The sequence below is a fragment of the Watersipora subatra genome, chromosome 5 (genome assembly GCF_963576615.1).
Source record: "Watersipora subatra chromosome 5, tzWatSuba1.1, whole genome shotgun sequence".
Classification (NCBI taxonomy): Eukaryota; Metazoa; Bryozoa; class Gymnolaemata; order Cheilostomatida; family Watersiporidae; genus Watersipora; species Watersipora subatra.
Genome location: NC_088712.1, coordinates 37,620,437 through 37,644,427, shown reverse-complemented (window position 1 = coordinate 37,644,427; position 23,991 = coordinate 37,620,437). Strand labels below are relative to the sequence as shown.

Genomic DNA, 23,991 nt, shown 5'->3' with positions numbered 1-23,991 from the left:
CAAGAAATTCTTATGTTTGTTAACAAAGCATCTGCAGTAAATCGCAACATGCGAATGTCCATTGAAACAGATCATACTGTAACTCAAAGTGAGCACAACTCCAAATCTGCTTCAAATGTGCAATGAAAACATTGATAGTATTAAAATAGAAAAAGATGTTGGCGGTATAATTTTGTAAAACATTTTATAATTCCAATCTTAGTTCACTTTGTAACTACAGCAGGTCAGTAAGATTATTAACTGCAGCAGGTTACATATCAGTAAGATGTTTTACTATGGTAATTGCCAGACTTTGAAACCTCCTACTAAGATTTGACTGAAAATATACTTTAACACACATTTTAACAAAAAATTCTTTATTATAATAATCTTCACATTTTGTTGTATTATAAACTGTACAATATAATGAATATTAAATCAGAAATTAAATTGAAATAAATGTTTTGTTGGTAATTGACGTCGAGATGGTAATGCGTCAGGAAGTATCATTCAGTTTTATCATTATTGTTATTCTTATTATCATTATTTTTCTCTGTAAAAATATAAGATTTACGTTTCAAAATGTTTGCAAAATAAATTGAAAGAATCTTTGTAGCAGTTTCAACATAATTTGCAATAATAGGTAATCTTTAAACATCAGTTTCACCGTTATTAACACCTGTGAGACAGACCTGCAAATAAAACTTACCGCAATAGTATCAGGCTCCTTGATAAAAAAAGATTACAATTACATCACTACTCCATCTAGACAAAATTTTGGTAAAACAGAAAATTACACACTTCTAGCAATTTTTCACAATAATAATTTCCCTTAAAACACTAACAGCAAAAAATTTCCATCATGAACCGGACACTTTTATTGAACTACAATTATCACGCCAGCAGTACTAATTTAATATTATCTCGGTCTCCATCTTCAACAATAAAAAATTACATACTTTAATTGCCCAATAGAATACACAAAAATTTGTGGAAGAGATCCTTGTGATTTGCTTTTAATTAGTTTTAATAACATTGACTGGCTTTACTCCTTTTTCAATATAGTAATACTGATGAGGGTGTGTATGAGCAGGAACAATCATTCTAGTCGTTACTCTCTAGTGTATGTATACCGTAAATATTCTATTTTAATCCCATAACGCTTTATTTTTCAACGCTTTCACTACAGTGGTGGTCAACAAAAGGTGGTGTTCATATAGAAGTTTTATTATAACAGTAATTCTGTTAGTGATTTATGATGGGAATCAGTACTAAGACTAAGAATAAGTTATCTTTGAACATAAAGTTTTTGTATAATACTCTGTAAACTACGTGTTTGCCTAACGCTAATAATTGAGTAAAGGTGCTTTTAAAATCTTTATGCCTTTTGTCATTTCTTGCTAAATATCAATAAATAATAAAAATAGTCAGATGGTTAATAATGATAAAACAAACAATATAACATGCTAATTAATTTCCTTTCATAAATATAATTGTTCTCGTTTCTAAGTGACAGTATTTTTACATAAAATTTAATAGTATTTTTTAAATATAATATTGAACGAGATTTTATATTTATTTTTATTGCATAATTTTTTGCACTATATTAAAGTTTCTTGAATTTTGATTTACCATTTACATTTACTATCTAAATAATCATTAATTATATATATTATTTATAAATATGATATTATAATATGATTCTTAGTTATATTATCAATCATTATAAATAGTACAATACCACATTGAAATATCACCTAGGCTCAGATTACAACTGATGTTAGTAAGTATTTGTTGTTCATATTCTATAAAATATTTATTATTAGTGTTTCAAATATTAGTTTATCAACAATTTAACTAGTCACAAAAAAAGTTGTTAATTTTCAGTTAGCGGAATTGGCGAGAAAATCAATTTCAAGTATTATTCAAAATATATACATATATTTATTGACTGCAGCATTTGAATATTGATACTATTTTACTTGAATTATTTTTTAATTTAATAATATATATTATATCGTGTTAATTTCTATACATCGACAAAACAATATTTTTATTTAGATCGGTTTAGGAATAAAGTAATATAATTATAATAGCAATGTACTTCTTACAAGACTATCTTGTACAATACGCTACCAGTGCAGCTAGCATGTGCTACTTCAAATGAGCCTTCAAGAGAAATGCTACTTAAATTAAAAGAAGGTAAAAGCTATCAAAAGCTTCACAAAGAGCACGTGAAAACAAGAGTAAGTGATGTCGTAATTATTATGACAATCTGACCGAGGGGAAAAGATAAGCTCCGAAAGAAGAAAAATGCAAAACACCAAAACAGTGTAATCTACTGCCAGCCAGTAAACATATTGTTTTCCTCACGTTGCGCCACCAAGTTCATTAGTGTTTTATGACTATCATGTTGTCCTTTTGTCGCATGTATTTGCTTCCCAATGAGTCGTCACAAGATGACAATGTATCACAGACAGAAAGGCAGATTTAAATCTTTCTAAAGCTTTAAACAAATAAGATATTTTATTATGACATACTAATTTTTAAGAAAGATTGAAAAACTTCAAAAAATTAATCAAATTTTTCGCAAGATTCTCATAAGAAAAAATCTTACCCATTTGCTATTACTAACCAAAGGCCTGACGTTGCACGGGTACTAAAACAGCTTATAAATAGTGACAGTTAATGGAGTTGCTTGCCACTTTTCATTAGCCTGGCACATTGCCAATGACTAATTTGAGTGCAGTACTATCTCTATTGCTAAACTTACTAATAAGAGCTGTAAGAGGAAGCTTTAGTGACACTGCGTAATGTAGAGTGCTATTAGCACTTTAACCAAAGTAATGACTCATATTGCCTAATGAATCCATTGCATCTTGCGTAGCTTAACTGGTTAGGTGCTGGCCTAGTGATTATGAGATTTTTCATTCCTAGATTTTATTAGCTCTAAATGGAAAAATCAAAGGAGGACAAACTTTGAGATTTATATATATATAAATATATCTATTCAATATTTAATAGAAACAATTTAAAACTTAGCTATAGCTGCATGAAGAATATTGGACAGATTATTGCAAATAACAACAAAGCGCAGCTATCAAACGAAAAGCCAACAGCAACATGCAACTGTCGAGATAAAGGTACATGTCCACTGCCAAATGCATGTACGTCCAGTTCTGTCATCTATCAGGCTACAGTTATGACCGACGAGCCTGATGCTACCAAACAAACATATGTTGGCCTGACAGAGAGCTCATTCAAGAAACGATATTACAACCATCGTAGCAGCTTCAACAATCCATCAAAACGAACATCAACAGAGCTAAGTAATTATATATGACAGCTTAAAGATCGGTCCATCCAGTACGACATCAAGTGGAGAGTATTGAAGAAAGGGAGTAGTTACCATAAGACCAGTAAACGCTGTAATTTGTGCATTTGGGAGAAGTACTTCATTCTATACAAATCTGAGCTTGCAAGCTTAAACTCAAGAAACGAGCTTGTGTCAAAGTGCAGGCATTCAAATAAACACTTAATTTGCAATGCTGTGACATAAACCAATTGATTGTTATATTATATGTAGCTGGCTTTTATTGCTAAGCTACTTGATGTGTTTTTGCGTACGGTCAGATGAATTTCAGATCATTTTAGTTTTACCTGATGAATGGTAACAACCATGAAACTTTAAGTAGTAAAATGTTTTAAAAGTTTTCAGTTCTTAATATATTTTATATAAATGCTCTATTTTAATATTGAGTACTCTCTCCTAGGGAACTGCAACCTTCTTCTTCATCAGTATATATATATATATATATATATATATATATATAAATAGCCATATTTTGAAAATATCTTCTGTAAGCTTTTATGTCTTTGAACACTCAATTATTGACATTTTATGTGGCATAACTTCAAAGTTAAGCCAATTGACGTATTAAAACCAAAGTCGGCTTGCGGTCTATGCAATCGTCGACCAAATTTTAGTAGCTGTTCATCTATTCCTGTCATTTATAATTATCATTATACCTTGACTCTGTGGCTGATGACTCTGTTGTAGTGATTACATATTTATATTTCTTTTGTTGAGTTAATGTCTTTAGTTTTTTTTGGCGAGCTTACTTACTTATATTTTTCTAATATGGGTATGAATTTTTATTTTTTTGTTGATGTTGCGTATTTATAATATATTTGCTAGCAAATGTATTTGTATTTTCTTTGTAATTGCTAGAAATTTGTATTTTTTGTTGTTAATGTTACGTATTTGCCTTTCCTTTGTTTATGTTTTGTATATCTATTGTTTTTGTTATGTGTTACATCTATCTGTTGTCTTCTTTAATATTACATATTTTCATTTGAATAACCTTAGATGTTGCTGGGTTTATGTTATATTTCAACCATAAATGAAAATAACAAACAAAATGTCTTATTTTTTAACAAAGGCATTATCATTCATAACATGAAGATTAAGGTGCCTTCCAACCAATCATGTCTGGCTTCCTTAAAGAGATTCTGAATGCATTGATGGTTATGAGAAATAACGAGTTCATCGCTAGGAAAAAATAGAATCAAAAAAGTTGGCACATTATTTCATTTGATTAGGATATTGCTTCATGTTATTTTTGTTAAAATTTTGTTTCAGTGTTGCTCAATATGAATCCATGTTTTTATTTATAAATAATTTTTTTTCAAGTGCGTCCAATGTATCCCTTATAGATTAGCAAGTTTTTTATAACAATAAAATACCATTTTTCTAAAACGGAATCAATTTAGTAATGTTAAAACATTTTTGTAAAGTTCTTAAGCTTCTTTAAATATATTTAAAAAATTAACAAAAGTTTAATGATCCTTCATTTATGCAACAGGTATAACGCTCTCTAAGTGTGACTCATAAACAACCTCTACCTATATTAATATGATCGGCAAAACTGCTTCGGTTCTGATAATACCAGGACCAAAACTTTTACGTTTACGTGAACCTTTTCTTAGCAAAGTTATACTAAATGAATAATCTAGTATGAGAGGTTTTATCTGAAAAAATGGGTTTATCTAGAAAACGGTCTTGTAGAATTTTTTACACAGCATTGTGGCTAGTCATTAGATTTTCAATATGCTCGTCATTCAGTTGGCTGAGCCATACAGCCGATTCAATGTTTGTTTTCATCATCCATTTTCATCAGAGCTCATTAGAGCAGAAGATCACACGAATGGCAAGTTCTTACCTAATAGCAAACTTAGCACTTACCTTTGCACACATCTTGTAGCCGTATCTAGATGTGTAGAAGGGATAACTGTAGATTGACATTTGCCGACCTCCGACAGCATCAGATTTCTTTTGTTTGTAGTTGCTGATCTTCCAGATGAGTTCTCCATTGTAGGAAACAAACTCCATACTCTAAAATTTAAACGAATAGATTAGAAGCATTAAGATACAAACATGTTAATCAAATAAGAGCTCATCTGCTTAAAACATTCAGTGAGTTTCTGCATGTCAACAAAAAATTTAAAGTTAAACTTGTACAAAAACTTTAGTAAATGTTATCAGAAAGTATCGGGATTGTTTTATCATTTGCGACTGTTTTTGATACAAATTGATTGTGATTAAAACACTCAGATCAAGCAAAAGCATGACTACATTTATAGTTGCAAAGAGTCCAACAGAGTGAAGACACGTAACTCTTCAGCTTCAATGCAATAGGTTATATCAAATATTCAAATTCTTACCTATTTTTCTCTGAGCAATTTAATCGAATTAAGTTTTATCAGTTTTAGTATTGGCAATCATCCTGGCAATCAGAAACATCTTGGCAATCAGATTAACTCAAATATCGCAAAAAATTTAGATGATAGAAAAGTACCGTTACTTCCTAATTAAATACAAAAAAATTGGTTCAAGTTCATCTTTGATATTTATCAGAAGATATATTAATTGATGTTTATATTCACTTAAAATAGTGCCTCCTGAGTAGTGTTGGGCCGGTATATAATTTAGTGCCGGATAGGATATCCTTGCACTTTTTTATCGGCTTTCCCGGTGTCGATATCCTCAATATTTACTATCTTTGGTATCCTTTGCCAACTAAGAACGTTTGGTATTGTCGGTATTGTAGTTCGGTATAAGATTTTCAGTGTGTGTTTAACTTCAGCTCACCTACTGCCTATTTTTATATAACGCAGGTGGGGGATATATCAAATATAAAACATATAAACATATCAAACGTATCAAATATCAGATGGAGGGTTTTATCAAATATAAAACGTAATATAAGTTTTATATTTGATGAAATATAAAACGTATATTACGTTTTACATTTTATCAATGTAAGACGTAATATAATACTAGATACCTATAGGTAAGCGTGGAAATGTTCGTTGAAGAAAGAGTTATAATATAATTGGCATGTGTTGTGTTTTCAAAATGTCTGAGAAAAAAGTTGTGATTGCCAATGTGCGCTGAGAGACTCTTTTTGATTAGCGTGTTCGTCGAAGAGGCGTTTTTGCAATTAACCAAAACATCAATTGATGCACAATTGTAATCTCATTTTGTTACATGGCAATTGTGTGCGAGACTTCAAATGAGCTTTTTCATAAGCAGCTCATTGTGCGGGAGATTATCCCACGCAACGCGTCACTGGTAATACTGTAGCCTGTCAAATACAAAACTCTATCCAGATAACCATTAACTGATTGGCTTTTACGAATATATACTGATCATCTCAAACTGGTCGCGGATAACTACATGTAGCTGTCACAGAAAATGTTTGGCTTCCCAAATGCCAATAATCCCTCGGTGTCGGTAAATGCGGATAACTCCTTACTGGCCCAATACTACTCCTGATTCACTCCTTACCACTTTTAACCAGTTTTGTATATAGACTTTGAAGTAAATTCTTTATCACAAAGTCAAAGGTTATTGAAAATATTTACAACTATCTGATTTATTTCAACATTATATGTATATCAATTAAAAACTGTATATACTGTATATACTGTATATACAGTATATACAGTATATACAGTATATACTGTATATCAATTACAAACTGTAATACTTAGCAGTACTACTTAACTGTACTACTTACTTAACTACTTACTGTACTACTGTACTACATGAAACTTATAGATGAAGTTGATGATGAACTATAAGATGAGTTTTATAAGAACAAGATGAATGTTTATGGATGCTTCTTGATATGCTTTGTTATAGTAACAGTTTAGTTTTGTTAGAAATATGCAGCTCACACCTTCAGTTTCTACTCTAAACGCTTTCATAAGTGAGCTCCTGCAAAAATCTATATATAAATCTGAATTTTTGCCTGTCCAATTCTAGAAAATTCTTGAAAGTTCAAGAACTGCGCAGACAAACGTTTTAATGAAACTTCCAGAAGGTTCTAGCTCTTCACAGAAATAAAGTATATGTGCACTAAGCTGTACTACACATTCACTGTTGATACATCTAAACATATATAAAGTTATGGCACTATAAATTTGATAACTTTCTGTTAGACAATATCAAATTAAATAACCTTATTATCAACATGTAGATAAAGACGCTTGAGTATCTTTCAAGTTTAAAAAATGTTACTAAATATTAGTTCAGCTTTCCAAAATCATCATTTTTAATTACAAAGCACTTGTACAGAGGTCAACGATTGAAGTTGTCAACAAATGCATTGCATTATTGAAACACCGTCACATAGCTGAATCTTCAATGCAAACCACTTCACATCAATATATGATTAAGACAAAAATATATATCTGTCTATATCACAATGCAACAAACAAGAGGCAACTTGTATTACATTGTTTTGTATGGCAGCACTGCCTAGCAGACAATACTTTCAAACTTTATGCCAGTATTTTAAATTTGGTAATAAATAATTGTTTTTGAATTACACAGTACTCGTCTATAATTAAATTAAGCCTTTATTTATATCCATGCTTAAATAGTCTACTATGTAGCCTGCTTATCATAAAAAGTTATAAGTCAGACTATTTTTTAGTCAGGGAATAGGCTAGCCTGCTGCCTTTCACATGTATAATAGGCTGTTGTGTCGCCTATTATATTCCTGTATTATTAGCCATAGAGACTGGCTGTCCTATTATAAGAGGTATTGTAACATATTTTCTTTAGTGTATACAGCAAAGCTATCATTTTGTAATTTAATTAATAGTTAAATTTTATAACTAAACAAAGCGCATGCATCTTACAGAATAAATTAAAATTTAGTAATAAATATTCTGAGAGAACGTTATTGTTGTAGGCAATGCGCCCAAGTTGGAATCTTTCATGTACCAGCCTATTTGTCAACAACAAAATTGCTGGCATTACAGTCTATTTCCAATGTGAACATAGGCGAGCTTTTTGATTTTTTGTAATAGAATGAGCTAATCATGTTATTTAAGAAGCTAGATCTATAACGATATGCCTTGTTGAAGTTTTGTGATAATACAGTAGGTCTACAATAATGAATACTGCAAGCAGGAAACTGTTAAACATTTACATATATAGTGAACCCACCTCCATACTTTTCTCCATACTACTAAGAGTCTGTGTATTCTTTGTAATGTTTTCGGTGCGCGCTTCTATGACTGTTATTTTGCCTGCAAAGATGAAAACAAACAAAGGTCAAAGGAGATTGAGAAAATATTATCTAATCAAGGTTAACTGCTGAAAGGTATTTAATGACGTAAAACAGTACATCAAAAACTGTCCGATGCTAATTGAGGCGTTCATTGAAAAACAGAGAATGTGACACCTGTGACATTCGTGACACATAGACATGGTCTTCAAGTAGAAAAACCACTATCATGTTACCAATGTCAAAATGAGAAGTGGTTGCGCAAACTAAGAAATGTCATTCAGCTCTGACTCATTTAAAAAATCAACTGGAAAAGTAAGAGATCAAAACTTCTACTAAAAAAAAATAGTTAAATAGAGAAAAATTCAGGAAATCAAACAAAAAATTTAGATTGTAGATGATAGCTGTACTTTTGTTGAAGTCTCAAAATTAGGAGTTAGCTGTACTTTTGCACAAATCTCAAACTTGTGGTTAACTTTGTTTTTAAAGAAGTTTAATAAACAGGCTTGTTTTATTTTTGGGGAAATATATAAAAAGTAGCTGAATGATGCCCTTTAAAAAATCTTAAAATTGAACGTAAAAGGTTTTTTTGAAAAAATCTAAAAGGTAGATGTTTATTTAACTTTTTAAAAAATCAAAAAAAGTTTCACTTTTAAAGAACTTCAAAAATTAGATGTAGAATTTACTTTCTGAAAAGTCTAGAAACACTGTTCATATATATCTGGTTCTATATGTCTATACACATATAGAACTATACATATATGTCTAGTTCATAAATATCTCAATAGACATCTAACTTAGTTCAACATGCTGAGTTTAGTGTTAAAATCTAAATGATTTATTTAAAAGTTACTGTCATGTTTCCGCTAATTCAACCTTGACCTAACACATAGTAAGTTTATAAAAGCATACTCAGCATGCAGCAAGATGGCTTTAAAAACTTTTTACACTAGTAATTTTTCTCACCATAACTTTAAAATAAAAAAAACATAAGTTTTAGTAATTTATATTATAAATCTTTAGTATTTTTTATTATTTGTGAATGTTTTTGTTAATTAAGATTATCTGAATGCCAAAATTTTAAAGATTGAAATCAATAAAAATTAAGTACCCCTAAATTGCACAGATTAGGGAAAGTGCGATTATGATGTCAATCGTTGCAAAGAGTTTCTTATCGAAATCTCTTTCAAACATGGAAATATTTTGGGTTTTTCACATTGAAACTCCTTTCCATAAGCAGAGTGGCTTGAGCTACAAATGCAAAGTCATAGAACGGATATTGACAGAATAAAGCTAACATTGAAAAAAAAAGTTTGAGTCACAAAAACAACTCCCACTTGACATAATCTCTTTTGTAATAGTAATCATGATATGTTTTATTGTTCAATGGAATGTACCTACTGGTAGCAGTTAACAGAAAGGTCTGATGGCAATGTTGGAGCCACCTTCTCAAAAAAGAATATAACTATTAATTTTTGCTCTACATACACTGCCAATGATTAGTCCAACAAACTACCAGTAATTAGAAGTTTAATAGGTTTGCAGGCTGACTTGGATCTTTGAATAATTTCTTTTACCGAGTCCAGAGTCTCGAATCTGTCTCTCAATCGCTTCAACTTCTTCAGAGACTTGTTCGATCTGCTGTGAGCTGTGCGCAACAGTCCTCATTACATTCAACAGGTGATCTCCATTCGTACCTGATATTGTTTGTCTGTTACTTAGTGTCTCTATAGTCATAGTCACTTCCGCTACGAGCTTCTATAAAATATAGTTGCAGACAAAGCCGTGAGACTAAACATATTTATGTGTCCAAAGGCCAACTTTCAAATGATTAGTAACTGGTTGACTAGTAGTTCTTTAACTCCAAACTTCACCCTTGCCATATGGCTTTCTTACGCTGTTTTCATGGTGCAGTTAATCCGCGAGTTTGAATTGTCTGCAAGATGGAAGCAAAACTTAAAATTCAAGCGAGTTTTATTATTCACAATTTTTTTGTTATACGTTTCACGCTTGTAAGGAATCTGTGTATCACAGCCTTTGCTAATGACGCCCTAAAATGCAGTGCAATCTATTCAATTTAAAACATTTTCTACATTTCAGTCATTCCCATTGCAAAAGTGTGCTACTAAGCAAAACATAAGTGCATTGCTGTAACCTTCAGCAAAGAACGCCATATCTTTTTACAGAAAGATATGGCGTGTTAATCTTCAACATCCTAAAGTTCATTGAAACACTTAACAACATGTAACTCGATGTGCCTAGGATCTCAAATACGCAAAAAGAAAACATACAATATCTTTCCATGTCAAATTCAAGCAAACATTTAACTCTCAACACAATTATTTTCAACAGTGATGCTCACAGCTTTTCAGAGCTTTGCAGATTTTTAAACAAAAATAAAATTTCAGTAATAACAAAAAAAACATAAAAAGATTGTAAATTAGATCGTCTTCAACTTTACCTAGCCTATGTTAGAGATTATAGTAAATCATATCTCTGTCATCATATTTATCTACAAACCTAGATAGTAATGCTGAATATAACCTTTTACGGAATACTACTTGACTAATTTAATTTTTGCATTCTTTTAGTTTTCTGTTGGTTTTAATGCTATGTGTCTTTACCTGCTGTATTTAACAGGAGTTGTCACATAATTTAGCTGCCAGGTAAATTGAACAAATTGTAGTACATTCTCATAGGAATACACGTAATGGCTCAACCTTAAAAGTCAATCTCAAGCAAATTAGTTTTTTTAAAAGATTCCAAAGTTAGAATGGTTAAAAGAAACTAAAAAGAATATCCACCTCATCATACCATAGCCTTCTTTTCAAACTAACCTTATATCACAGAACTTAAAAAGCATTTGGTACAATAAAAACACACAGATCATAATATAATATACTCTAAAACATATAATTTAACACCCCGTTTATTTGAATGCCATTACAGAATGGTGAAAATTAGAGCGCTATTCTTTAATTGAATGCCACCTCATTTGGCAACCACTTTGCCATTTCTGGATTTTTATGAATCCATAATTGCAAGTAATCAGTAGAGAAGTGTTCATAAAATTGCACTAATAGTTACATGGCTACATCAATGACACTTAATTATTTTGTTATTTCTGATAATATTGAAGTCTATTTTACAATTCCAAAGTTTTCAATTTTTTTTAATTAAAACTTTGAAAGCAACACCATAGAGATTATTAGTAACTCAATCAGACTAATAATAGCTCATTGTTTAACGCTGGCTTACTACGATGACAGATGTGTAAAAAGGTTTACATTTACGATAGTAGATGAACTACTAGTTTTAAGCTAAAGATTGTGCTTAGCGCATATGCGTCTGAGAGTTAAAGATTTGGTTGCGTCAAATTTGAGTTGATTTTGAAAGAAAGTATTTTTCTTTGTCTCTCAGTTGATAGGTTGTTTGTTGTGCTAGGCGATCTCATTGTCAAGATATTTGACAATGAGACGATGATTTGACGATGACGATAAAGTGATGTAACGCGTGATACAACCTGTTTCTATCTCTCGTATTCACATCGGCTATTGCGATAAAAGTCTAGTGCTATGCGGCTCTATTGGAATATAGTTTATTTTGTATTTGCTCGTGTTGGCTAGAATAAAATATTAAATCCAGCAACAGATACATTATTACTAATGTCTTAAAGGCCTCAAACAAGGAAAATTAAAAACTTGTCATATTAGCTTCTTCTAAATGCTGTGTAAACATCTTAGTACCGACTACTAATTCTACCAAGCTACAGTAATTCTGTGAAGCAGACTATGTAGAATAAGGTCTTTGTATCGGCACAGATCCGTCGCTACCCAAACTAATTATATACAGCCTCCCAAAAGCGCCGCTCACATTATGCTTGTCACCTATCCTTGGGGTGGGGCTGCATATCATTGCCCACACTGAAAACTAGTTTCTTACTACCATAAGTAAAATTATATAGTCGACTCTCAACGTTATCGAGTCATTATCGGTATCGATGTGTAGAAAAAAATTCACTGGTCACATTTGATTAGTTGATTCAAGTACTAAACAAATGGTTGAGCTATGCAAAATGCCTGTACATTCAGCTCTGATTGCACTTCATTAATCCATCTATCAGAAAAGATTTCAGCACAGGTGCCAACGAGGCTATGATGTATTCAATGTTCTGCAAATCATGTTTTGCATTATCTTCAACAATATTATTTTATTATACATGTATAAATTTTACAAGCAAAAAAATTTCATCTCGTCATGAAGATTTTATTTAAAAATATCTATCCATAATCCAAGTCGTGGCCACTCACATAGTTTCAGATCATACAATACGACAAATTCATCTACTGCAGCAATTTCAAACAAAACATGATTTATGCAGCACACATTCAAGTTTCTCTTTCCGATCTATGGCAGTTTTCACACTGACAAAGCTGCTTTGTCAATGGGACTACATAAAAATCCTGTAATCAATAAAACAAATGAAATAAATATATGTCATTCATAGATATGTCATTCTAACGCATATCTACTGAAAGCTTTCAAATTGGGAGTTGGATAGATTGTGAGTGTAATTTTAAAAATGAATAACTGTTTAACAAAAGCACAAGTACGCCAAGCCAACGATTCAAAGCTTTGGTTCTGGAAGTTAAAGATTTACATTGATCAATCGATTTTCTTCTTTTTCTTCAAGTTGGAGGTGAACATCTAAAGTCAAATCATAGATCTAATTTACTAGATAAAACTGCCAAAGAAAATTTGAAGCAAATATAGCTAGTTGAAAAGATTAAAAATTATAAAATGATGATTGGTGATAGCAAAAAGTTATAATTTTATTAATTAGTACATATATTAATGAGTACTAAAAATATTACCTTTAGTATATTCATCAATCTAAGCTATTGTATTGCTAGATGCTAAGGTTTAAAAAGAAACTGTCAAGAACTCACTGTACATACGTATCTCGCACACGCAGGAAATTACATTATAACCTCAAACGGAAATATAATCTGAATATAAACTCAACAGTATATCTATAAGAGACTCAAAGTAAAAGATAAATTTGCCTCCATTCTCTTATCTTCCTCCATGGCACTTTAACCACCTGATGCCCAGAAAACTCGAAGTCACCTTCGCAGTAACTTTACAGCAATTTTTACAATTCTGTTGTTTGTCAATAAAACGTGTCGATCAAGTAATTCATTAAAGTACTGATGGTAATTAATTTAGTAAATATCGATGTCTATGCGATTTAATAATAGAATAAAATCTCTAAATTTGAGATCATAGACAACGCGTTTTACGAGTGATAACATTTATTATGACCTATATAAAAATTTCGTGCTGATGATTAGCTAATGAAGCGACCTTATATTTATCGCTCGTGGAATCTTTTCAGATGTATCACTAGTTACGTCACGAATGAAGCACCCGCTTGAACATGAGCTTTTTAAAAGATGGCCTCATTCAAACTCATATATCTCTGGACAAGATTGGTCTACAAAGATAAAAATGACATCAAATGGTAGCTGATGTTGTAGCCTTTTATTGGTCTTAATTTCATTAAATCGACCCTCTTGACGCAATGAAATCTTTTAATATAATGGGCGAGAAAGGCAGCTCATCAAAGTTTTGCATTAATAAAGAAATTGTTTGAACACTAATATTGACTAGTTCAGCAATGCAGAAAAAGAGTAGATTTTAGAAAACATTGTAGAAGGTATTGAAAAGCCAAAAGATTTTGGTTTGATCAAAAGCAACAACCAGAATGCAACTGGCCGAGCAAACTATGCAAAATCTTTTGTTTCAATGTTTCAATATTCCAAATGTTAGTTTTTGTTTTGGGCAGTATTATGAGTATGGTTCATTTATGCTGCTTGTTCTTGAATATATATCTGTAGCATTTGATAGATTATTATTGCATAACCTATAGATTTGAAGATTCATAGCATATTACTTGATAGCATCCTTACGGTTATTTTAGCTCAGCTTACAATGGATCGACGTTCACAGTTCCTCTTCTATTGCACATAAAAAGCTAGTTATGACTGCAAGCTGCCATGAGCCTTAATAAGTGCAATGTGCTTTTATGCCACATTGTTAAATATAGTCAGAAAATAAAAATATGCTTTCAAATTTAGAATAAAATAGAAAATTGAAAGTTCCAACAAATTTCTCAGCAAGGCACAAGCTATAATATCTTTGCAGGTTAACTGCATGCAGTAAATATCAGCTTATAAAGATATTTTTCACCTTTCCAATGCATATTTATTTAGAGGTCTATGACAAGTTAAAGGTAAATTAACAGATTTATTGCATAAAAAAGGTTTAATTTTGCTCAGCCAATTGGAGAGTGCATCACTTGCTTTGCCCATAAGATGGTTCAATTTAATTTCCCTAAATCTGAGTTGAAAAATTGAAAATTGAAACCGAAAAATACAACGCCAGTTTCTATTTGACTGCTAGTTTAAAAAAAAAGGTTGAAAAACAAAGCCCCATTGCATTCAAATAGAGGTTTTACAGTAACAGTTTTAATAAATATAGCCATAATAAATTGCAAAAAGATAGCGTTCTCTGTAAAACAGTTTTTATAAAATTCTAAACTTTTCATCATTTTACTAGTTTAATGCAAGTATCCGTATGTTTTAGATAAATTTATGTGTGCTGTTTAAAATGACCTATAATGATTTCATTGTGGGTGAGTGCCCAGAAACAAAAAACATGTGGCCAAGTACCCTTTTTGTTTTTTCTCTATTAGTGGCAAAAATCTAGAAGAAGCTTGCATGCTACTTTGGTTACACCGCTGAGTGACACATCTATGAAATTATTTTAAGATACAGTGTATAGATAATTTTCTTTATAGCTAGTAAAATCTTTGGCAATATAGATTAGTAAATTGTGCTTAAGAATGTGCTTGATAACAACAATGCACACAGACAAGACAACTCCTACCTCCAAAGGCCTAACTTGAGTGATTACTTGTCTTTCCAATTCTGACAGTTTCTACAAATAATGAAATATGATTGGTCAACATTTCTGACAGCTTCTGCAACTAATAAAATGTAATTGGTTGGTTTTAGAACACAATTTTAGACATTACGTAAACAAAAAACATTTAACATCCTGATAATTAACTAAAATAAAAATGCAAATTCGTTTTATAATGCATGATAAAAATTTAAATTGTAAAACTTTGATCGTAATAAAATAATACTCAATAAGGAAAGGTTTTTACCGTGATGATTGCTAAAAAGGGTTTCAGAGTGATGAACAGAAGTAGAAGCTATTTACTTACACTATTTTTAGTGAACAAGTAAATGGCCCATGCTCAGGAGCTATCTACTGTAGATAATTGAAGTTCAAATGACTGGTTGTTTAGATAGTTCAAGCTCCAATATAACTGGTTATTTAGATAACCCAAGTTCCAATATAAATAGCTATTCAGATAATTAAAGAATAATTATGACTTGTTATTCAGATAACTCAAGTTCAAATATAACTAGTTATCAGATAACTCAAGTTCAAATATAACAGGTTATTTAGATAACTCAAGTTTGATTATAACTGATTATCTGATAACTCAACTTCAAATATGACTCATTATTCAGATAACAAAAGTTTAAATATAAATAGCTAGTCAGATAATTCAAGTTTAAATATAACTGGTTATCAGATAACTCAAGTTTATATATAAGTGGTTATTCAGATAACTCAAGTTCGATAATAACTGATTATCAAATATCTCAAGTTCAAATATGACTCATTATTCTGAAAGTTAAAATATGACTGGTTATCAGATAACTCAAGTTTAAATATATGTAAATAGCTATTCAGATAACTGAAGCGCAGCTATAACTTGTTATTCAGATACACTGAAGTTATAATTTAACTGGTTATCAGATTATTAGTTCAAAATTAACTGGTTATCAAATAACTAAAGTTCAAATATAACTGGTTATTAGATAGCTCAAGTTTAAATATAAATAGCTATTCAGATAACTGAAGTTCAGCTATAACTTGTTATTCATATAATTCAAGTTTAAATATGACTGGTTATTCAGATAACTGAAGCTCAAATACAACTGATTATTACAGTAATTTAAGTTCAATATAACTAGTCCAAGTGCACAATGACTAGCTATCATTTACCATTCAATCAACTATAACTCTAAAGTTGGGAAAACACAAACCAAATCTATAATTTTGGTAGTTGTCTGCTCGATGCTATGAAGTTTAATAGCCAACCACTCAAAATGGCTGTCTTTGTCCTTCACCATGTGCTGCTTGAGTTTTGATACTGTATCGGCCTCAAACTTACAGTGGTCATAGAAGTAACATTTACCTGCTGCAGTTATGCAAGGCACATGCACTCGTATTTTCTGGTGTACCGTCAACTATATACAGAATAAAAAAACTGAAATATGATACTTTTCAAATTAATATAATTACATTTACCTTCCTTTTAAATAAACTTATTTTAAAGTGTGTTATGGTTGTATCATTTAAATAGTGATTCTTTTGTACTTGTAAACTTGTAAACTTTTGTTATTGTACATTATAAAGCTAAAAACGGATTTTAAGTAAACAAAGTTTAAAAAAGGTTTATATATTTTAGTATATAAACATTATATATATTTTTTATTTAGAAAATTTTTTGCTTGCATTCAGTTTTTATGCAAAGTTTTTAATCAACAGTTCAATATGTATTTCAGTGTTACTAAAACTTTGACCATCAAATGAAAATTTTAAACTTCAAATACACAAAGTAAGATATATGTTAATTTAATTGCAGTGTCTAATAACATTAAGTTTTCAACAAAATGCAAAAATATGTTTTAAAAATTTGAGTTAATTAATAAGCTAAAAATCTTAATTTATCGGTTATTTGTTGGTGTGAAATTTTTATTTTAAAATTTTTAAAAATTCTGTTTTATGTAGAAACTTTTCAATTAGTAAAGTTATGATTAGTATCATATTTTTAATTCTATTTTTCAATACTTCAATTATAATCGACTTATTGCTTTCTTGTTAGAATAATTTGAGTGATGAAATAAAGTGATAAGTTTACTAATTTCAATTATAGCTTAAAACAATAATTGCAACAAATACCTGTTTTGACTTAAAAAAGTAAAAATAATGTGAGGTTAACTTTTTACTGCTCCTGACTAGTATCAAAATTTAGTTTTGCTTTTTCCCGCTGTTTCGAAAATTGTTTTTTATGAATGACAAATATTACAAGTTTCATGCAAGTTTGTAAATAGTAGGAACTAGTAGTAAATTTCTAAAATACTTTTGACAACTATTATTGAAGAATGTATATAATTCTGACTATCAGTTCTCTTAAATAATGTGGTTGTGGCAGGTCTGCGTAAGCACGTAAACATAGACAAGAGCAAATATCTTTGTCATCATTAGTCACCCACCTGTCTGCGCTTGCCAAGCTCAAGGTTACAAATTTCACATTGAGTATCAGCATTTTCACCTTCTCCGTAGTGATCCTGGCAAAAATGATTAATTAATTATTCAAGAAGAAGAATCAAAGCATTTAAACACTTAATTAACTTGTCACTAAGTGATTGAAAAATTATTAAATGGTGATTGTTTATTCTACTGGTGACTTTATCTGTAAAGTAAGATATTCCAAATAGACCAGGAATAGCAATATTCATTAAAATTATAAATCATACACAATCTTCATAAAATTTTATAGACATTCATAACCGTTTTTACCTGATTATTTAAAAAAACTCACCAATTTTATCTGTTCTATAGAAATGATTTAGTAAAAATATAAACTTGTGAATTGCCACATTACATGGGAGTTGTGAACTCATGTCTTGACTGTACTATTTGAGTTGTCCTATGACAAGATATATATCAGGAGTTGTTCTTCCTTTAATAATTTGAACGCTTGCCATCAACTGATTTTTACCAAATCTCTGAATTAGCAATGCAAAACATCTTTCTAATTACATGTATGTCACCTCATGTCCAGTGTCAAACCTGAAATAAGCAATTTGTTGAAAGATTGGTCACTTGTTGCAAAAAATTAAAATCCAACCTTTAAACTTAACCTTGGTTATATCCCTGTGAATCATTGTGATTGGATATGAGTGTTTAGCAAAAAGAAAACTGTTGTGCATATGACAATCCATTACCAAATCTTTAGTTTTTTTCCTTAAATTTTACAGTGAATCCTATGAAGGCCAAACTAAACATTTTATAAGACTGTTGATATTGTTTCCAAAGTAAATCATTAACTTTATTTAATGAAAGCTGGAGCGATCTACCCTGCACATTTCCTCACATTTACTGCGTTTTCATGCTTTGAATGGGCTCACAGTTCATTTCAATCCAATAATAGAACCGGTAAAGTCTAAATGCATTCGACACCATTTTGCTTTGCTAAATCTGTGTGAAGGTATTTGCTGTGAGAGTACTTCCACTTCATTATGCCCAATGGTAATTTATTCTAATTGATAATACTTGACTAAGCGCTCTCAAATGGAAATAACAATTTCAGCACACAACCATGTAGGTGCTACGCAAAGAGTTCTATAACTATTATGTACTTTTTTACTTGATGTTTTGTCGCTGCTTTAACATTTACACGACCAAGATGGGTCGCTCATAGAATGATGAAAATGATTTAATTTTTAGTTCAAGTTGACTACACATAAATCACAAATTGATCTTGAGTAAAAAGTGGGTCTATCTCAGCATGTTTTGTTTTGAGGGATACATGGCAAATCTTCAAAAGATCTATAGCAAAACTTCGTGTCATTTAAATAGTAAGACGTGATTTCATCAGCAGGGAGCAACTTTGAATTTGATTGAAGAATAAAACACAGTGTATAAGTCGGCCAAAGAACTGCTTAATTACGACCAGATGGCAGAAGTTTTGATTCATATTGCAGTGCAAAATTTACTTCAAACATCAGAATCGTCACCTCTTGTCATAATTGTCACCACTTGTCAGCAGTCGTCACCACTCCTAAGCATTAATAGAGTAGATGGAAAAAATGAAGCGTCATCATAAAGCATTTGCCTTTTTAAGTTATAAAACTCTCTATAGGCTGCTCTGAAACCTTGTCACAGCTTTGCTGATGAATACATACTATAGTACAAAAACTCCAATTATAGTACTCTTTGTACTATTAGTACAGAGGCACATTTATTTGAGGCAGATATTCAAATATACAAAAACTGATATACATGTAGATAAGATTGCTTGTGAATTAGATGTACCTCAAGTTGGTTCCGTTTATACCTCTCTCCACAGTAATTGCAAGGGACTACCGTGAACATACACTGCTCTAGATGTCTATCGAGGGCTTCTTTAGATAATTGCTCCGGGCATCCAGTATTTGGACAGAAAACAGGAGTGAATAGGCAGTTAGTTAGATGGTCCTGCCAATGAACAAACAGTAGTGAGTCACTGACAAGTATGAGCAATTTATTGATTGTGTTTTAATGAGAAGACAAGCTTGAGAGCCATTGGCAAGCATTGACAAGTTCTCTCCAGAGATGCATGAAAAAAACATTAAACCGCAAGTGGATAGATTAAAACATCAACTATTTGCAGAAAATTGCAGGTAGCAAACTTGGAAAGGTCATCGTTAGAGTCATAACTAAAAGTGCATCTTCAAATAATACATGTAGGGCTCAAAAGTGAAAAGGAGTTATAATTGTTTAATTGTAGGCCATTCCAAGAAGTGGGTGATTGGACAGCATGCAGAGTTACTGTAATAAGAGCTGTAGATACCACGACATAATGACACAAGCTACACATGCAATTACCTTCATTTTGGCACAATCATACAGTATCCACCTTTATGTCAGCCCTATAATACAGCAATCGCCTTCATATTAGCACTATTCTACAGCAGTCTATTTAATAGAACCTTTCAGTAGCAATTTGCTCCCAAAGTTTCCATATACTTACGGAATTTCGAGACAGTGATTTTATGCTATGAACTCTGAGTCATAAAGAAAACCAACAGCTTCGCTTCATTTTTAGTGAAATGTTAGCTCAATGTCCTAATTTCATTGAGGCAATTTTGAAGTAAATTTATAAACTATGATGCACGATAAACCTTTCCGTAAAAGTACTAAGACAACGATGCCTGTACAATAATGAATCACCACTACCCAATCATTACGGAGCTAAGTAATTATTGTTTTTTTCCAATGACTAAGTCTGAAATGAAACTGGAAAATCCCTTTTCCATTGGCTTTTTCACTAAGAACTGTTAAGCGAGATAAAATTACAATTGTTTTGCCTCGTTAAAAAAAGATTATGTCTGTACAATGATGAATTAATTCTACCTAATCAACATTGAACGAAATAGTTATCGTTTTTCCAATTACTAAGTCGATGACTAAAGTCTGGAACGGAGTGGAAATTCCTTTTTCCATGGGCTCTTTCCACTCGGAACGGTCAAATGAGATGAAACGACAAACGTTTCATATAATGTTTTTAAGAATCCTACCTACTGATTTGCCCTTATAAATCAAATTGATGATAGAAATATGACATGTGCTTCAATATAAATGTGGTTACACTGTGAGAGATTTTATTCCAATTCATTTGTCAATGGTTAGCTAATATACTAGACAATTTTTTCTGAAGGACCTAAGTGCTACACCCGGTATGTTAATGTTTATTAAAAATGGTTTTCCATCACTTATGCCATTTTCATAAACTCTCTTTGTCTCAAGCGAATCTTTTAATTTTTAAAACTTACTCAAAAAGTATTTTTTGTTGCATTAAATTGGCTATTTGATAGAAATTGGAAGTGATTGAGGAAATTCTCCTTTGTTAGGTAGATTCATAGGCAATAAAACATATGTATAAGTTTTATTAAAAACAGGTGTATATGTAAACTAGACAATAATGCACTGATTTGCCAAAATCAACTATTGATTAATTGTCATATCGCTACAGCAAACATTCCCTTGTGTCGCCCTCTCTTTTAGTAACCCAGCTTTGTTGTTTCTAATTTTGAGCTGGCAGCAGCTGTATGAACAAGCTTGTCTGATGTGTACAATGAACTATAATAATTGTTCATGAAATTTGATTGATAAATAGTTGCTGCATTGGTAAAGATCACTATACATGTAATTATAGTCATGGACATTAAAACTGTTACTTCATTACAACAGTAAGACTCTTATGCTAAGCTTAGTTACATCGGTCAAAAACTAGCTGTCAAAAACCTAACCAAGCCTCTTATTTTGGTAAAACTTCACGATTTCCAAAAATCTTCTAATGATTTGATTCGACATTGTTAAAAGACGATTTGTGATATTATTATTAGGGAAAAAGCTTGTAAACCTTTTTTTATTATTTATTTGTATACCTTTACTTAATTTTTTATTGTATTATTTAACCTAATGCTTTGTGTATGTCTTTATTAGAATCATTTATTTCATGAATGCTGTGTGCGTATAAGGACATGGAATAAGTGTTTTATAATACTACAAGGCTTTTGCGTTTTATTTCCAGTGTCACTCTCTGAAAATTGTCAGGTATGAGATAAATTGCCATTGCGCAATTATAACATTTACAGAATTGGTGATATCTCTTGAAATGGCAACTAGGTTTAAATCAGTCTTTGTTAAAAATTGCCAACAAACAACTAAATCACCATATTGTAAAGCTCCAAAACTAGGTTTCCCAAACCAAGGCAGAGACTCTTTTTTTTCTTTTCTTTCCAGTCCATTAGCTTAGGAAATCTTTGAAAAAACTCAAGTAAAATAGTTAGAAGTACAAAATGTAAGTGTGATAACTAAGTTATACTATTTCCCTGGTGCACATACATGTAAGTCAAGCAATCTATAGGAAATAGACAAAACATTGATCAACACAGCAACTCTTATCCGTACATTAACAAAGTTGGACCTCTGGCAAAAATGATCTTGGTTTGCCGTGATTCATACATATTAATAAAGGACAAAACCTGCAAAACCTTGTGATTATTTTTTTGTATATTTTGATTTAGTTCTTTTTAATGTACATGTATTATTTTAACATAATTCTTGTGTATGTAATAACTAGAATCATTTATTTTATGAATGCTGTGTGCGTAGAAGGACATGGAATTAGCTTTTAATAATACTACAAGGCCCGAGCATTTCAGTTCCACTATCACTCACTCTGAAAATTGTCAGGCGTAAAATACATTGTCATTAAAGGATTATATTGTTTAGACAATTTACAATCTCTTTTGACAGTGGCTATTTGTAAATTTGTTTCACTTACATGTACAAGTCTCCAACAATTAACGAAATCATGACCTTTGCAGAACTCTCATGAATATTTTCATAATTGCACAATTGATGTTGGAATGCCATCGACAAGATTTAAAATAATATATGTTACCGAAGAAGTTCCATGAAAACCTTGGTTTAGTTGTAAGCTAGCTCATAGATTTGAAGTTATCTTTCTCTGCTACTTTCAGCAATACGTAATAGACATGGCAAACACCTTGCCAAAGAACAGAAAATCAATCAAATAAAAGAAATTTAGTGTAGGACAAGTGTAAGGTTTTTGGGAATCATTGCCTGAAAACATTAAAATATTTATGAAGATCTTGGGCTATGGCTTTTCATTCTTGACTAAAATTTACCAACCTCCTGTGTATTCAACCACCTGCTCGTATGGGTAAAGGATTCAACAGCCTCTTGAGTGATAAAAGCTTTGCAACATATTTTGGACAGAGTGTGTTAGGACATCAGTAATTGCCACAAATTCTGGTCACAGCTGTACATGTTTATTGATATATATGTAAATGAAATTTTATTATTATTCATCATGGCTTTGATTTCTGATAACTTTATGGTCTATGACTAGCGCTTTGTGTTGTTTGTTGATATTTAGCTTAGTGTACTGTGATTCATACATAACTGATTTGAATGTCATCACCTCTGCATTACTCATCATCCATTTTTCATGTTTGCGCAATTGATAATGAAATGACACTATTGCTGAATGAATTGATATTGATATGATGAAATGATGAAGGAAAGTACAAAATGCTAGTCCTGCAGTAACTGACATGAAAATATAGATTAAGCAATCTGCAACGGTCAACATTATCACCAAATTGGTACACATTGCACAGGCCGTCGTGGATGCTAGACAAGCTATCAAAAGGCTTAACGACTAAAAGTTTTCCAACATATTTGTTTTGCTTATTACATATGTCATTGGTCATTAGTTGACAGTGATCATAGTCAACGCAGCAGTGAGCATCGGAGAGAAAACCTATATTAAACAGCTGACCAGACATACAAACATGTGGTCAGATAATCATTAGGCTTCAAAAACTGGTTAAACAGAATTCAGCCGTCGCCAACATAAACTTGTTTGGCCAGTTGGGCAACGTGACAAAACAGTTGATAAAAACATTCAATACCTTGTTACTTA

At 31.2% G+C, this 23,991-nt stretch overlaps 1 protein-coding gene across 1 annotated transcript in view; it reads right to left on the bottom strand.

The window, feature by feature from the left end:
* LOC137397337 (TNF receptor-associated factor 3-like) overlaps positions 1-23,991 on the bottom strand; it is a 66,815-nt gene that overhangs the window by 17,452 nt on the left and 25,372 nt on the right. The window contains exons 4-9 of the mRNA XM_068083627.1: positions 19,809-19,970; positions 17,984-18,058; positions 16,751-16,954; positions 10,139-10,319; positions 8,501-8,583; positions 5,225-5,374 (exon numbers count right to left, since the gene is read on the bottom strand). Of these exons, the coding sequence (XP_067939728.1) occupies positions 5,225-5,374; positions 8,501-8,583; positions 10,139-10,319; positions 16,751-16,954; positions 17,984-18,058; positions 19,809-19,970 (855 nt within the window). The remainder of the gene's footprint in view (positions 1-5,224; positions 5,375-8,500; positions 8,584-10,138; positions 10,320-16,750; positions 16,955-17,983; positions 18,059-19,808; positions 19,971-23,991) is intronic.